Below are 14,544 nucleotides of genomic sequence, written 5' to 3'. Positions count from 1 at the left end.
TAAAAAGGAAAAAGCAAGCACTGTTTCCTGACGGCAGATACAGGAAGTGAACCCCGTGTTCCCACCGTGACACGATGGGAGTCCAACTATTCTCAAGCAATGAGCCAATGTAAGTGCCTCCTCCTTAAATTAGATAAAGACAGAAAGAAGCCTAAGAGATGATGGCAATGCCCACAGATGGCAGGCATCCTGGACAGCCTGCTTTCCTGGGTGTAATAAGAGGATCTAAAGCCTGTGTGGGAATAGCTGCTCAGGCTTCGTATGAAACTGAACAGATACGTCCAAAAGAAGAGCAACATCCAAGGCTTGGGCTGCAGGGAGGCCTACTTTGAATGTGGACAGCAGTGCCATTGTGCTCCAGTCTATAGCTGAGCCGTGTGCGCAGTCCACACGAGCTCCAGCGGAAAGGTCTCCACAGGTGCCGTCAGCAGACCCGGGAAGCAGTCTACTGGAAAGCAGCAGCAGGTTGGGGGCTGGACCTTCACCTAACTGATCTCCACAATAGGACAGTAAGTCACTCCCCACAATAAATCACACAAGTACTTTAGGAAAACAGCTGACATTGTGTACAATACTAGATAATGTTGATAACGACGACAATGCTATGTCAATAATCGTGACAATGATAATAGCACTCACAATGAATTTTCTCACAGTCCTATCAGAGTCACTGTCACTGGCCCCATGGTAAGACTACAGATACACTAGGCATCATGTCTGCTGGGGAAGGTGTCTGACACTGATGGAACCCGGCTCTGTGACACCACTCGGTCCCCATGTGACGAAGGCAATCTGCACACTCCTAGCCCTCGGTCTCCCCGTGCATGCTCTGGACGTCCTGCTCTGCCTCCTCGGGTGAACTTTCAGCAGCAAGGCAGCCAGCTGCCTGCTCTGAGGGGCGTGTCCAACAAGCCAGTATCCGGGAGGCAGATGTGGCACACATGGTGATGCATCCTTCAATCCATGTTTGGAAAAAGACGACACCGACTATAAAGTAAAGCTATGAAACATCGCAGGGAAAAGGTGAGCCTCACACTGACGTCATTCCTCTCCATTCATGAGAACACATCTAAGAATGGAGAGGTTTTTTAAAAAAAGCTAGAAATGGAAACACACACACAGGTGAAGGAATAGTTTGTCTTGAGCTGTGACGACCCAGCTCAGGGGCGGAGTATTAACCCAGCTCACAGGAGGCGTGTGTTTCATACCCGGTATAATCCAGATCTCCTACAAGCTCAGCTATCCTTGGCTTGGCGTCTCCCAGAAGGAATGAGCTCTTTCTCACGCACAACAGCTCGGGGACAGTGTGAAAGATGACCAGACACTGGGGCGAGCCTGGGCAAAAGACTACACATTTCAGTGCTCTGGTTTTCAAATCGCAGAATCTCTTCAGCTGGTCAGAATCCTTTACCAAGTCCAAAGCAGCTTCTCATGGCGAAAAATGAGCCACCACATCCTAACCCCGGATAGAAAGAATCTCTCCTAATATGGATAGGTCACAATTAAAGACACCATCAAACCGTCAGTTCCATACCCAGCATCCTGTAATAAGCGAAAGCAGGAAGTACACTCAGGCTACAGTAGCTTCGCCTTCAACCACCTCAAGACTCACCCCAAACAAAACATGGTTTCATTTAGGCCCAGGCAGGGTTGGCTTTGGAAGCACAGAAAGCCATCTCTTTTCCTTGGTTTTAAGTTAGAGAGTAATTTCTCATTAATGCCCAGCTTACATTTAAGAAGCTGAAATTACAGTCTGCCTCAGCTTGTGAAGCCCAGCTACAATACCATTCACAGCAAGGAGCAACCTGAGTTCCCTCAGACCTGGGACCTGCCATGAAGGTGTTGGAAAGGGTGAGAGCCACTGTTTCCATCCCTCCAAATCTAACAATGCACTGGAAGGACACAATGTTTCTGAAGGAACATCAGGCGCCCTGGGCCGCTCTGTCTGCTGAATCACATGTTGGGGCAAAGGGACAAATGGGGAAACCCAACATGAACTCCTCTCAATGGTGTCGTTCACAGAGCCAGAGAGCAGAGCGCAGTGTCCATCAAAGATGCAGTTCCCACACTCTCTGCCGGAGGAGAAGAATGGCACGGAGCTGGGGAGGGCTGCGCACACTGTAAGGGATTCAAAGCTTTTTTATCTCAGTGCGGCTCTACAGTCATTTCTCACATTTCCTCCAGATGCTGCTGTCATTTCAAGGTCTTGACCCGCTTAACACAAGTTAGTAGAATAATGCTGTTGTAAAAAAAATACCAAAATTATTCTGGACAAAACTACTGGCAAGGGAACATTTTTAAATAATAATGTATTTATTAAAATAATGATGCTTTCGAAGCAATTTCATCTTTTTTGCTTAAATTGTGATGATATTCCTTTTTTCCAGGCCTTAAAACACAAAAACTGTATCATTTACAGAAGGTCATTATGATAATTCTTCACAACTTTGTTTCGCTGGAAATGTTAGTCAACAGAAGAGAGCTTGTGTAAAAACTCCTGGGTTCAAGTCCCGATTCCCGGCATCAGGGAGAAAAGGAAGCAGAAGGGGGTGAGGAGGGAGGAAGAGAATGAGCATGCGCAGGAGCAACTCACGAAAAGAAAGAAGTCGCTGAACGTTTCTCTAAAGCAAACAGGTGGCTTCGAGCATCAGTGTGATTGAAATTCTCAGGGTTCGGGGGAGATTTCTGAGAAAGCATATTAACTCAACATAATTAAACTCTCACTAAAAGAGTAAAGTGTAAAAGAATCACACTTGGCATAACGCAAACTAGCCTGAGTCCCCTCACAATCAAGCTGGACTGCTGGGGAATGGGAGGAGGAGCACTGACTTCTAGTCTAACCAACCCGGGTGCTGCACCTCTACCTGCTCCTCCCAGAGAACAGTCAAAGTGGACTGGCAGGGATCCAGAAGGGCTCTAGGAATGGGCAGACCTAAGGCCTTCCAGGAAGTGGAATGTTTGTGTTGGCAGGATGCTGCGGAGAGCGGAGAAATGGCCCAGATAGAGATGGCATGTGTGGACAGGAAGGAAGGTTACCCTGCCAGCGCCGCGGCTCCGACAGGGACACGACAAGAACGAGACCCACACTGCGTCTATTAATTCCTGACTGCAAGCAAAGGCCTGAATTCATATTGATTACTAAGACTCTTTTCCCTGTCTGCTCGTTATACAATTTTGTCTGGCCAAAGAAGGAGAATTATTTGGTCTCTGCTGCTACAGGTATTGTACAGCCTCCCAGTGACTGCATGCTGTGCCCTGTGGAGGTCCCCTTCAACACTTAGGATTCATACTTCGTGAAAAATACTGAGAAATATTCCATCAGAAATGAATCCGCTTTCACAGCATATTGTATGTTTCCTGTGTTGTTCTTCCTTCGTTATCACCAAGGACATTCCCAAAAATACAAATCTTTTTTTCCAAAGCAATCATATTCTTCAACATTAATGTGCTCTCAACTTCCAAGTTGCTGTTTAGTGACATCACGCTGAGTTTCTGGGGTCTTTTTTAGTGAAGCCATAATGATGTACAGAGAAAGTTATGTGGCAAATCAATTAAACTATAAACAAAAGGGCTGACCTCAGTATGATTTCAAAATTCCCAGAACTCTAATCTTCTATCACTAGCTTCCCCAAAGTGTTCTCTAGCCTGCAGGCTGCTGTGCAAAGCCAAGTTAGCAGGCTGACAATTCCAACCATGGAGTAAAACAATGTGAGCGCCTAAGAATTTCTAGGACAGTCACCTCCACTAATGACTTAAATTAACCCAGGCAATTTCAATATCAATTTAAAGACTTCTTTCAGTGGGCTGTACAATATGACTCAACTTCTGATTCTTTTTTTCTTCATAGGTTTTCATAAGGCACAAGGGGCTGTGAGACAGTTCTCCCTGAGGAAGGAGCTTGCTTTGCAAGCATAGAGGCTTAAACCCAACCCCCAGAGCCACATTAAAAAACTAGGCATGAGCAGGGTGGTGGTGGTGCACGTCTTTAATCCGAGCACTGGGAGGCAGAGGCAGATGGACCTCTGTGAGTTCAAGGTCAGCCTGGTCTACAAAGTAAGTTCCAGAACAGCCAGGGCTATTGCACAGAGAAACCCTGTCTCAAAAAAATCAAAAAGAGAGAGGAAGAAGGGAGAGAGGGACGGAGGGAGGGACGGAGGGAGGGAGGGAAAGGAAACTAGATCTGGGGCTCACTCAGGACAAGCCCAGGACAAGAGACAGTCTTAGAAAACACGGTGAATGGTACCTGAGCTTGTCCCATGACTTCTGTGTACACACAGTGACACACGCACAACCACACAGCCACAGTCACACCCACACCCACGTGTACCTACAAGCACCCACACACACACAAACATAGACACACACAAAGGGAAAAGTGGCTCTCCTTGGCCCTAGTACTCCATTGCTATACTCTCCTTTCTCAGGAATGAGAGAATGAACTCTCAACTTGGAAGCTGAGTTCAATTGTGACACTGGACCAAAAGAATTTAAGTTCTACACATTGTCTGCTTTCCTGAACGAACAGGTGTGCCACAGCTCCACCGGCAAAGTGAGTGCAGCTACGCAAAGCAGCCCTGCCTCCTTCTGGTCCTGAGCCCTCCTGCTGGCATCCTGTCCCAAGGCTTCTTGCTGGGTAAATCTTGTAATGTGGCTGACAGAAAACCACAGGGCAGGGAAATAAAGAAGCTGGGCTATGGAGTCAGCCGCATCAGGGACACAAAGTGGCCTCTGCTCTCTCAGGGCATGAGCTTTCAGAATATGTGTCAATATGCACACACCTCAGTCTCCTCACGTGTCTGTCACACTCACTAAAGGAGAACACACAGATAGCCCAAGTGCAATAAATGTTATGGCAACAGGGATGAAATCCTGGTTAACAGAAGGAAGCCATAACACCCTGTGCCAGAAGTTGCAATGGACAGGCAACCCCACATCCTACTGACCGAATCAACACATGTGGGTGAGCAGTTCACAGGGGTACTCAGGTGAAGACTGAATTTTCTGACTGGGTGCCTGTCTGAGCTCCAGACCTGCTGGCTACTTTCCTTCCACATTCTAAATTCACCAGTTGCCCCGTCCTCCCCAGAACCCTAGCACAGCGTGTAGTTCCTGGTCCCTGCCTCTCTCATTCTGTATGGTGGCATTTCAGCTAACTGGGCCAGAGACCCCCATGCCCCAAAATGTAGAAAAAGAACAAAGAATAGGAAGACTGGGGCAGCCAAAGATAATGAGACTTCAAAATTCTGCATTAGTCGAAGGCATTCTTAAATCACTGGGAGGGTCTTAGTATCGCTTATCACCAAAAATCACCATGAATAAACCCAAAGGTCCCTTGTGAACAAAGCAACACACTTCCAGCATTGCCTGTGGAGCGCGCCAGTTACCAAAATGGACTCAAGTTCTGATGAACAGGTCAACTCTATCAATACATAGACACACGTCTAAGCACATGTACTAAATAGTCACATCCGTGACTACAGACACACTCCTGTATGTATATATGTATATACACACTCCTATATGTATATAGGAGTGTGTGGATACACACACTCCTGCGAAACCAACTACAAGGATCTCTGCGGATCTACGCAGCAATCTGCTTCTATTTGTTCCATCTTACACCCTCTGCTGGGGGGGGACACAGGTTACCTGAAGCTTCGTGTGGCTCCACTGTCACCATAACCAGGAGAGTCTCAGCTACTGTGTGGTTTGTCTGAGACAGAATTTCCCAGCAGCCCAGGCTGGCCATAAGTCGTACTATGTAGCTGAGGGTGACCTTGACTTCAGCTCTTCCTGGCTCCGCCTCCCAATGGCTGGGATTTTTGTACTGCCTTCTTCCTGAACTGAAAACCTCAGCCTCTAGCTACAGAAGTAAGTTTCCATCTGACCTTCTCGTGCGTCCAGAAGAGAAGGACTTGGAGGTTTTAACGGCAGACAAGGTCCGTTTATAATGGTACTACCAGCAGGAAATATCCCACACTATTTCAAAATGGCTGGCACTCTCTTCCTTGACCTGAAGCTTCATCAAACTTTTTCTCAATGAAGACTAAGTTTATAGTATTAAAATTAATTCAAACAGCCCTAGCTAGAGAAGTACAGTCAGCAAAAAAAAAAAAAAAAAAAATCATTAACAAAATCATGAAATTATTCCAGTTTAACTCCAATTAAAATTCACTAGGCTTAAATCTTTAACATATGTTCATTTCTTTAAGTTATAAATTACTATTCTTCTAAATCCAAGCAGTAAAGCAAAGATCTGTTGCTATGAAGACCACTGCAGTAAAGCAAAGATCTGTTGCCATGAAGGTCACTGCAGTAAAGCAAAGACAACACGAGTTTCCTCTCTCCTAGTAGGTATTGATAACATGGCCAGGTTTTATAAATTAGTCTTCTGGTTAGATTCTGTCTAATCAATAGCCTAACACTGAGCTCAATTTCATCAATTTACTCCCTGCCCCACAATCCAACCACTAACAAGAAGAGCTCTCATGAACTATACTTCCAACACGGTCGCAGCTACAGTCCAGGTGCAGGGTTGGCATCCTCACTCCATACGGAACTCCCCAGGGATCGGCAGGCCTGAGGAGAGCTCTGCAGGATGGCCCGTGGAGAGCACACCAAGAACAAGCCACGGATGTCCTGGACGTGGGGCTTAAAGACCTCTATCCGCAGTGTCTCACTCACTAGTGGACCTTGTTTAGGAACAAGATTCTGGATTCTGGGGACAGTGAACTAGGGTAAGCCTGGTGGTATTCTCAGGAGCAGCATTTTAGATGTGAGAAAAGGCATGAACCATCAGGGGCCACGGGATAAACAGTGCCTGGCAGCTGCCTCCTGGTATTCATGACCTTGATTTCCCATCTGCAGGAGGGTGGGAGGCATAGCTCTGAGACCCTCTTATCTTGAAGTTAGTCCCTCTGAAGCCAGCGGTCACGTGCATCCACTACCCATCCTCTGCAGAGGTCCCCTTAGCAAGGAAACAAGGGACACGTTTTACGAGGAGCCTCACAAAACACAGTGTCACCAACAGGGACCTGAGTGTGTCTGGATGCGTATCTAGCCTTGTCAAAAGACTGCAGTCTGTACCCACACTTTGACTCAAGCTTTCTGGGTCCCAGAGCCCTGGGACACAGCTAAGCCACTCCCTGGTCCACAGAAACTGAGGTGATGAATGGTCTGTATTATGCCACTCAGCAATGGATAACTAACAGATATCCAGTACACAATACCACTGGATGTATCATAATAATATAGACTTGAGACCGACCATATGACAGAAGAATAAAGAGAAGATATATTTGCTCGTAGAAAATCATATGTGAACACGTGGGAAATGTTTACTTCCTTTATAATAAAGGGGAAACCCTTGTCAGAATGTCTCCCGAGAGCCTTCCTTACCTTGGATGCACTGCAGTGTTCCGTCCTCGGCTCTGATTGTAAAGGTCTCGCCTGGGTTAACTTGGACAAGAATAACCTGTGAGAACAACACAGACACTTCCAGTGAGCACCAATGTACCACACATTCGGTTTCTCTTCTGATTTGAGGTTCTCTACTTGGCAGGAAGCACATGACACCAAACCAGCACAAAATTTAGGGTATAAATCTTAACTCCACTCAAATTTTGGGAAATACAGGAAAATGTGCATTTGCACACAGCCTGGTATACTGCCCCATATTGTTCATATTATATAACTAAAGCTGGAGTATACTACACTCTTTCTTTGGAAAACACAATTTTCATTTTTCTTTCATGAGTTTAGACACAAACTTAAGTTATAAAAACAACACACACTTTACATACAAAGGAAAGCCGCACAAGAAACGACCATTTGACGGGCCACCACTGGGAGACGCGGTTGCATTAAATAATGGTAGGAGGCAATTTACAAAATTAAAAAGGTTGGAAAAGAAGATTTGCATATAAAACAAACAGCATAAATAAATGAACCTCAGCAAACACTCAAATGTTTCAATACATAACCTAGAATTAGTGTTTTCTTCACATAGACACAGATATTTAACATTAGAAAATAACTTTCAAATCACGCAATGGGAAGCAAGTACGGTGAGGCAGGATCTCTCCAGCGGCCTCGCAGATTTGGTGCGAATCAAAGGAAAACAACAGGGAAAATCGTCGATCTAAAACTGAAGACAAATGAAGTTCGTAACTGTAGCCGTGCAGCAGCAGGGACGACCCACACCGTCAAGTCCGTCGGCTGGTCTGTAGGCACTGACCACAAGGCTGTCGTTCCCTCACGGACCTGGCAGAAAGCCTGCTCCAACGCTCTGAAAGCTTCAAGCAAGGCCCCTTATTCCTCAGCTTGGTCCTCCACACACAATGCTGCTTCTGTAAACAGCAGAGTCTACTCTTTTTCTCTGTAACTCACTGCTGCACTTAACTAAGTACATTACTAATTATTTTTAGCAGTTGCTTCCTTCTTTACCTGAGGTGCTATAAGGATAAGATCTGACTGACTAACCCCATGGGTGACAATACTTTCCCTGAATGAATAATGGTTGCAAAATCTAAGGAAAATCTTGGATTGGTCAAGAATTAAGATTTCATAAGGTTAGAGACTGGAGAGAGGGCTCAGTGGTTCAGAGAGCTCACTGCTTTTGCTGAGGAACCCACACAGTGCTCACAGTCACCTGCAGCTCCGGTTTCAGGGGCTCCAACGCCCTCTTCTGACCTCTGCAGAGGCATGTGCACAATATACTCATGTGGGACCACACATATACACAATTATTTTTATTTTAAAGGATCTCATGAGAAGCAATTTAAACATCAACTTCTTTTATGTACCACAATTTATCTACTTTGTAATGCTACTCAGATCAAAGTCATGTCATTTATAATATAAATCTTTAACATCCACATATATTGTTCAAATAGTAATTCACAGCAGGAAATAATTTTGAGGCATGAATTTCTTTTAATTAGGAAACACATTAACTGAAAAATCATCAGGATCATTCAGAGGAAAGCAGTCCAAGCCTCACCCCAGATGCTTCACCTTATTTTGAAGGATAAATTGTTTCAAGATAATTTGCTTTTCCCCCACGGTAATGGCATCAAAAATCTTCCAAGCTTCCCTACTCCAGTTCTCACCAATGTGAAAGGGGTGTGTGCCCACCCCAGTTCTCACCAATGTGAAGACGGTGTGTGCCCACCCCAGTTCTCACCAATGTGAAGGCAGTGTGTATCCACCCCAGCTCTCACCAATGTGAAGGCCGTGTGTGTTCACCCCAGTTCTCACCAATGTGAAGGCCGTGTGTGTTCACCCCAGTTCTCACCAATGTGAAGGCAGTGTGTGTTCACCCCAGTTCTCACCAATGTGAAGGCAGTGTGTGTTCACCCCAGTTCTCACCAATGTGAAGGCGGTGTGCCATTTTAAGAACTCAAAAGGAAATCCCTTTAGATCTCCAGAGTGATTAAAGCATCTCCGCTGCTTTCCCCAGCCGGAGGTTTTAGTCATTCCCTTAACACGGAAACCGTCTGAGTCAGCTTTGTTTTTACATAAACATACATCACGGCTCTATTACACTATGCCCAGTAAAACAGCACTTCAATAAAGGGAGGGAAATGAGCCTAAGAAGGGAGGCCACAGAATACAAGGGACAGAAGACAAAGAGGGAGGAGCAGGGAGCGAGGTTTAAGTGGGGAGAAGGATGAAGAACAGAGACAGCAGGATGTTAAGGAAAACCACATGGAAATCTAGTACTTCCTAAGCTTCCTAAATCTATTTATTGCTCATATAAAAGGGTTTGATTGAACTTAACCTACACAGGAGATAATGCTTGTCCAAAACTCCAGTGTCAGGTGTGGGAAATCTCCCCTCAGGAGATTGGCCAGACCCCCAGAACAATAGAAGCTGTTACCATTGCTCTTGGTTGGCCACCGGAACTTGGTGGACAAAACTCTGTTGCTGAAGACTCCAGTACTCTGGTCACAGGAAACAGAGCAATCAGGCTGGTACTGACCCGGCAGCTCCCTCAGTGCAGGAGAACTTTCACAGTACCACAAGATGCACTCTAAGCTGCAGAAGGCCATCAGCACTCCTCCGCAGCTTTGAGCACTAGGAGCCCAACAGTGGCCAGCACGGTAGGTAATGCCGATGGTTTCAATAGTGGTGTGAATGTCACAGGGGTATCCAACCAATCTCTAATTCAGAGATCCTTTCTCTTTCACGGGCCTTTCCATAACATTGCTGGGTTGTATTCTCAGGAACATTGCTGACAATTGTGAGGGAGAGAGAGTATATGAACTGGCGGTTGTCAAGGGCAATCTAGGACACAGTCCGGGTGCGGTTCCACTGAAATTTTCCCTGCCCTAAATCGACAGGCATACTTTATAAACTTATTCTTAGAAGTTTAAGCTTAAAGCAGATGATTTTGATCCCATCATCATGATGCTAGAATTTGTCTAAGGACTTATAAAACTACAAGTATCACTTTCTTTTAAAAAATAATACTTTTATTTTTGAGAATTCTATCCATGTATACAATGTATTTGATCACATTCACTCTGCACTCACTTCTCCCAAGCCCACTGTCTACTTCATGTCATTTTTTCCTGCAATAATCCACTGATTCGAATTTGTGTTGCCCAAATATTCATAGGTGTGGGACCACTGGAGCATGGCCATGCTACTGGAGGCCACACACCTAAAGAAAACTGACTCTTCATCCCTAGCTGCCATCAGCTGTCACGAGTTCCTCAACCAGAGGCAGGGGCATGGTGCACCTTGCCTCCTTCTAGGCCAGAATTTCAAGTGACGGGAGACTGCGTGGTCATGCACAGCTGCAGTGAGCACACAGCTGCAGCTCCACTGACTGTGGCCATGCACAGCTGCAGCTCCACTGACTGTGGCCATGCACAGCTGCAGCAAGCACATGAGTGCAGCTTCACTGACTATGGCCATGCACAGTTGCAGCTCCACTGACTGTGGCCATGCACAGCTGCAGCAAGCACATGAGTACAGCTGTTCTGTCACAGCCAGAAGACTGTTTCTGTCCAGTCCTCCCTGACCTCTGGCTCTTACAACCTTTCTGCCCCATCTTCTATGGTGGTCCATGAACCCTGAGGGAAAGGGGCATGACAGACCCACTGATGGTGGAGCACTGCACAGGGGCTTACATTCTACATCTTGACCCTTTGGGCTTGCTGACCACCATCCACCGCACATAGAGTTCTCTGATGAGGTCACTAATCAGGAAAGATAAATTTAGAGGGTATTTTGATATTATGTTCATTCAGTCCTGGGCCTATGAGCTTCTGACCAAGAGGTAAGAATCTTAGTCAGATTTAAAGCATCAGGCATGCATTTCATTCTGGAGAGTGGGCCTTACTCCTCTTTGACAATTCATGTCCATATGTTCTCTTTTTCTCATACAACTGTCAGCAATGGACCAGTAGAAAAATGATTTCTGAATTGATGTCATACCGTCTGCCTACCAGACTGCATGAAAAGTCATTACAGTATTTTATAATCATTGATACCAGGCCACAATTCAAAGCATTGAAGCATCCTGCCTCTTCCAAAATCTTTGTGTAAAGTCTGTGTGCTGTATACACACACACACACACACACACACACACACACACACACACACACTAGCTTACAGAGTTCAGTTCCTAATCTCTTATACTTCAATCCTTCAGGAAAAAAGATATGCAAATGGCCATCATACCAACACATCTCTCCTCTACTGTTCAGTTCATGTAATTTCACTGCTACAGAGTTGCTATGACAACCCGATTGTAATCTACCAAGCTACCTTAGAAATGAGGCAAAGTTCACGCCTCCTAATAGCAATTTCTCTTCTCACAAGAGCAGAAGTCACAACTGGAATGGGCTGCCCACTGTGCCACTGTCAACGGCAGGGATTAAATACAGCGGTGGCGCAGCACCCCAGTGGCCTGTCCTGACAACGGGCACAAATGAGCCACCAGCATCACCTTGTATCATGAAGCCTGGAGAAGCGTGAGTCACCAAATCTCCTGTGCCATGCAAGTCAGTCCTCTTCTGCCCCCGCCTCTCTCCCCACAGCTGCCCTCCACTGACACAGCTGTTACGAGCTTCCTTTACTGCACTATGTGAAACCCATCGTCACTTCTGTTCACTCATTGGTCACTTTTTACTTCTCAAAGTCAGCATTAAACATGCTGTGCTGTCTGTCTTTTGTTGAAGGATTTTGTTGAAAGGATTTTTTTGTTGTTGCTTTGGAAATGGTTTCTCTGTGTAGCTGTGGCTGTCCTGGAACTCGCTCTATAGACCAAGCTGGCCTCAAACTCACAGAGATCCGCCTGCCTCTGCCTCCTGAGTGCTGGGATTAAAGACACACATCACGCAGATCTTACTTTCCCAGAGACAGCGACACAGAAGTAAGCTGTCGGAGCTGGAAGCAGGCTTCAAACCTCGAGCTACACTGCTTCATCAGATCTGTTCCAACTGCAAATGCCACCTATGCCAATATGTACACCCGTGTACACACACACACGCACACACACACACACACACACACACACAGAGAGAGAGAGAGAGAGAACATGTACACCAACCACTTCAGATTCTCAAACTCATACATTCCACACACCTTTGGTATATTCATCTCTCTGGCACAAAACACAACAGACCTCAGGTATAACTGAAGTGTACGGATTTGTTTTCTGAATTTGGTCTCTTTTCTCCAAAAGTGATGGTTTGCAAACAACAAAACTCATATTTGTAGCAACAATACACTCAAGGAAAATGCCTTGGGCTGAAGAAGCAAGCAGGCACACCGCAACGATGCTGCAGGAGACAAGAGAGTACCTGGTATCATGTCCTGTTCACCCATCCTCCCTGCACCAGATTTCAGTCTGCAGAAGTTGAGGAGCTAAGAAGCCACCAGGTGGGTTCCACAAATACTGGCTTACCCCAGTGAGACAAAGGCACGATTGACAGGACAAACTTGGTCATTCTGCTTTTTCCTGGATTTTAGGACTCTTTCCAAAGGGTCCTAGATGTTTTAATACCTGATTTTCTCTATGATCGGAGGTTCGCCCAATGGAATTATTAACCAGGTTTTATGGGTGGGAAGACTAAAGCTTAAAGAACACAAAAGAAATTGGCCTAAAGTCACGTGACTAAATGGCCGAGCAGGCTGGAACCCAGCTCGGACTGAGCAGAATGTATAACGCCACCTCCACCTCTAAGAGGCATGAACTTCACCGTCTGAAGTGACACTAATTCTGCCATCCAATGATGCATCTGCCTTCCCATGGCAACAGCCAGTGCGCATCCCTGGGTGCCTCCTCCTGCCTTCCACATCCACTGCTGCTGAGCTACCACACATGCTCCTGATGCTCCCTTCTTCTGGACTTGCTCTTCCCCTATATTTATTTCTCTTTTCATTTCCTGGCTCTTGCTCTAAAATACTAGTTGGAAAAGCTCTCAGCAATCAGCTCAGCCTTTTCCTCTGGCTAGCTCCGGGCAGTCACGGTGGACAGTATCTGTACCTAGTCCAGTTTTTACTCTTGTGCGGACCCAAAGAAAAGACTTCCTGGGAGACAGATCTAGGGCTCTAAGGAGAATCTGCACGCTCTTCGGGTCCACGATAACCAGAGCTCTAGAACGCCTCCTTTAACTCCAAAGTAATTCCATTTTAAACCATCTAAATGATTGGTTCCTTATTTCTTGATACTACAATTTAGCCTTTATCATATTATACATACTCAAAATGGTCTTAAAAGAATAAGAAATCTAAATTGCAGATAAGAAAAAGTATCTCCTAAGCTGAGGATATACCTCAGTAAAATGTTTGCTGCGCAGCCCATAAGCAAAAATTAGCTAGTTATGGTGGCACACCTTGTAATCCCCCTGTGGAAAGGAGAAGACAGGTCAAGTGGACCCCTCAGGTTTGCTGACCAGCCAGCCTGACCTAGGTTCCAGGCCAAGCAGAGAACCCCCAACTCAAAAAGCAAGGTAGATGGTGTCAACCCAAGGTTGACCTCATACCTTTTTGTATGTGTGCATCCATACAGCATACACGGGGAGGAAGGGAGTGAAAAATGGAGGGGGAAGGATGAGAGGGAGAGACAGAGAAAGAAAATGTATCTCTTATAATTCACTCTTTCAATGGAAAATAAAAAAATAACCTTAAGTACTTTCAACATGTCAAACCTAAGAACAGGCTCCTCTGCACATGAGGTCCATCGCCTGTAGAAGGCGTTCAGGCTGGAGCTGCATTCCAACGTTCAATGATATATAAATGCCTTAGAGCCTTTTAAGGATGTAAATAATGAATCGGTAAGCCACTCTCGGCTAAACTTAGGGGTTTGCTCTGAGTTTAAAATTATACCTTAATTAAGATATAACCACACGTCTAAGGACACCAGGACACAGAGAACAGAGTCAACTGGAGAGATGGAGGCTTGGTCCCGGCTCTGCCAGGAAGCCCAAATGACCTTTCAAGGCCCGCATTTCCTCATTTATAAAAAGTAGAGAATATTTACCCACCTCCCACAGGAGCAGGCCTTACTCAGTGAGCATTATTACTAA

At 45.7% G+C, this 14,544-nt stretch overlaps 1 protein-coding gene across 5 annotated transcripts in view; it reads right to left on the bottom strand.

The window, feature by feature from the left end:
- Fndc3b (fibronectin type III domain containing 3B) overlaps window positions 1-14,544 on the bottom strand; it is a 292,925-nt gene that overhangs the window by 190,437 nt on the left and 87,944 nt on the right. For all 5 annotated transcript variants that reach the window (XM_087899629.1, XM_087899628.1, XM_087899630.1 and 2 more), the window contains one exon: window positions 7,399-7,474. In XM_087899629.1, the coding sequence (XP_087755755.1) occupies window positions 7,399-7,474 (76 nt within the window). The remainder of the gene's footprint in view (window positions 1-7,398; window positions 7,475-14,544) is intronic.

The sequence above is a fragment of the Myodes glareolus genome, chromosome 20 (assembly GCF_982192425.1).
Source record: "Myodes glareolus chromosome 20, mMyoGla1.1, whole genome shotgun sequence".
Classification (NCBI taxonomy): domain Eukaryota; kingdom Metazoa; phylum Chordata; class Mammalia; order Rodentia; family Cricetidae; genus Myodes; species Myodes glareolus.
Note: the sequence above shows the minus strand (reverse complement) of the source record. Positions and strands in the feature narration are given on the sequence as shown.